This window comes from Elephantulus edwardii, unplaced genomic scaffold, assembly GCF_000299155.1.
Source record: "Elephantulus edwardii isolate Elephantulus edwardi_28Jun2011 unplaced genomic scaffold, EleEdw1.0 scaffold00229, whole genome shotgun sequence".
NCBI lineage: Eukaryota > Metazoa > Chordata > Mammalia > Macroscelidea > Macroscelididae > Elephantulus > Elephantulus edwardii.
Genome location: NW_006399979.1, coordinates 3,301,982 through 3,304,159, shown reverse-complemented (window position 1 = coordinate 3,304,159; position 2,178 = coordinate 3,301,982). Strand labels below are relative to the sequence as shown.

The 2,178-nt window shown below is 35.2% G+C and overlaps 1 protein-coding gene across 1 annotated transcript in view; it reads right to left on the bottom strand.

The window, feature by feature from the left end:
- PHIP (pleckstrin homology domain interacting protein) overlaps positions 1-2,178 on the bottom strand; it is a 184,240-nt gene that overhangs the window by 168,416 nt on the left and 13,646 nt on the right. The window contains exons 4-5 of the mRNA XM_006898438.1: positions 705-855; positions 515-613 (exon numbers count right to left, since the gene is read on the bottom strand). Of these exons, the coding sequence (XP_006898500.1) occupies positions 515-613; positions 705-855 (250 nt within the window). The remainder of the gene's footprint in view (positions 1-514; positions 614-704; positions 856-2,178) is intronic.

Below are 2,178 nucleotides of genomic sequence, written 5' to 3'. Positions count from 1 at the left end.
GGAGGCAAGGATTCTGAGGCTCCGTCTAACATACTTTGGACATGTTGTGAGGAGAGACAGGTCCTTGGAGAAGGACATCATGCTTGGGAGGATGGAGGGACAACGCAGGAGAGGAAGGTCCTCTATGAGATGGATTGATTCAGTGACTGGGATTATTGGGATGGGAGTATCAGAGACAGTGCAATTGGCACAGGACAGAACAGAGTTTAAGGCTGTTGTACATAGGGTCGCTATGAGTCGCAAGGGACTGGATGGCACCTAACAACAACAACAAAATTTTTTAAAGGCCAATAAATACTGGTGGCTTCTAAGATTAAGTGTTGGGTGGTAACCAGAATGTCATAGCTGGACCCTACAGGAGAAAGATAAGTGAGTTCCCATTAAGATTTATAGCCTCTCTCCTATAGTCATTATAAGCAGCAACTACATTGATGACAATGAGTTCCATATTTATTCTTCTTTGTTAAAACCACTAATTACCAAGAGGATGTCAATTAGGTAATAAAAAACTCACCAATGCTGGGTGGGCTGCCATAGTTAATTGGTGACTCAGGTGGTCTTCCACAATGCAATGCAGCCAGAGCAGACCCTTTCCACACAACATGCTTGCAGCCTATTGAACATACACATTTTTATGCATATAAAGGACACAAAAACAAAAAGTAAGAGAAGAACGCATAAATTCCCTTGAAAAATTTTCATACTTTTATTTGTGCGTAGCAAGGACTGTCTTCCAGCTCCTAATAAAGTCTGTACTCCAGGAACACTTTGAGGAATTTCTTGTTCAAGAAGAGGTCCAAGTCGATGACATATTTGCAGCAAGTGATCAGGTGCTAAATGCCTGTAGTATTTCACCTAATCCATAAAAAACAAATACAAATGTTTAGCAAAGAGACACAATGTTTATGTTGTATAAATCTTAAGAAGTTTTTAACCTGGTGACTATAAAAAAAAGGACTCTTTAGTCATTTTTCTTAAAAAAATTCAGTTACTGGACCAATTTAGGTTGGAGTCTCAAGACTAAGGATTTGCTTTACTCTTCAAATCTTGAACTCAAACTACTCCTTGAAGTCACCTTTAAACTTTAAATATCAATTTAGTACAAAACTGAAGATTGTCAGTCATTAATATTATGTTGTTTTATAAAGTCAAATGGTCAATAGTTCTTTTAAAACACTGATGAGAATGGTGGAGGTCAGGGAGTTTAGTTAGTGAGTGAAACCACCAGAATAAAATAACAAGACTGTTGACACAATGTGAAGAATGTAACCAAATATTAATCATTTACGTATCTAAACCATGAATATTTTGCTGTGTTTATATTTATCAAAAATATTACATATATCAACTTGGTTGAGCAAGTAAACATTTCGTTTTACTTGAGGAAAATCTTCATTCATTCTGTGTAAGCACTTGGTTTCCAGACTAAATAAATTACCTACCCCTATCATTTAAGCAAAAGGACAGAGAAAAAAGGAATCAAAAGTACCCTAAATGTAACGACTTGTAAGTTAAACAGACTCTACCAATACAAATCTCATGAACAAGATACAGTATTATAAACTAACATAATAGCTCTGAGAGTCTAAGTCAGGAGCTGCACAGCCATTCATTGCAAAGGCACACAGTTCAAATTCTGCTTCCAGGGAGGAAAAATTGGAAATCTCTGCCCATGTGATGTACAGCCTCTGACAATCCAAATGGTGAGCTATTGGCAGGTTTCAATTCAACAGTACATAACATCATTAGAAATTACAATGATGTATCTCAATGAAAAATTAATTTTCAAGTAACTCAAACACATGTAACTATAAAAATAAATGCAATGATCTGTACTGCTGGTGGTATAGAAACATCTGAACAATTAAAGATTTTAAAAAAATGTTAATAACTAAGTTCTTGGTACAAACTCCAAGGACACTAAATATGCTAAACTTTGTAATTATCAAAAATCTTTGAGAGATAACAAAATTCCAAGCACTGATCTAAAAAAGTTTCAATTATAAAATAAATGTTTTTGTTATCAACTCAAAGCTGAAGTTTGTTTTGCAAACAAGTTTAAAACGTTATATGCCAATGTTTAAAACACCCCCATGATACATCTTCAAGGATATGAACATGTACGGCCAAGCACAATCAATAAGAGTGCATCTAAATTCCAAAATCAATCTCCATAAT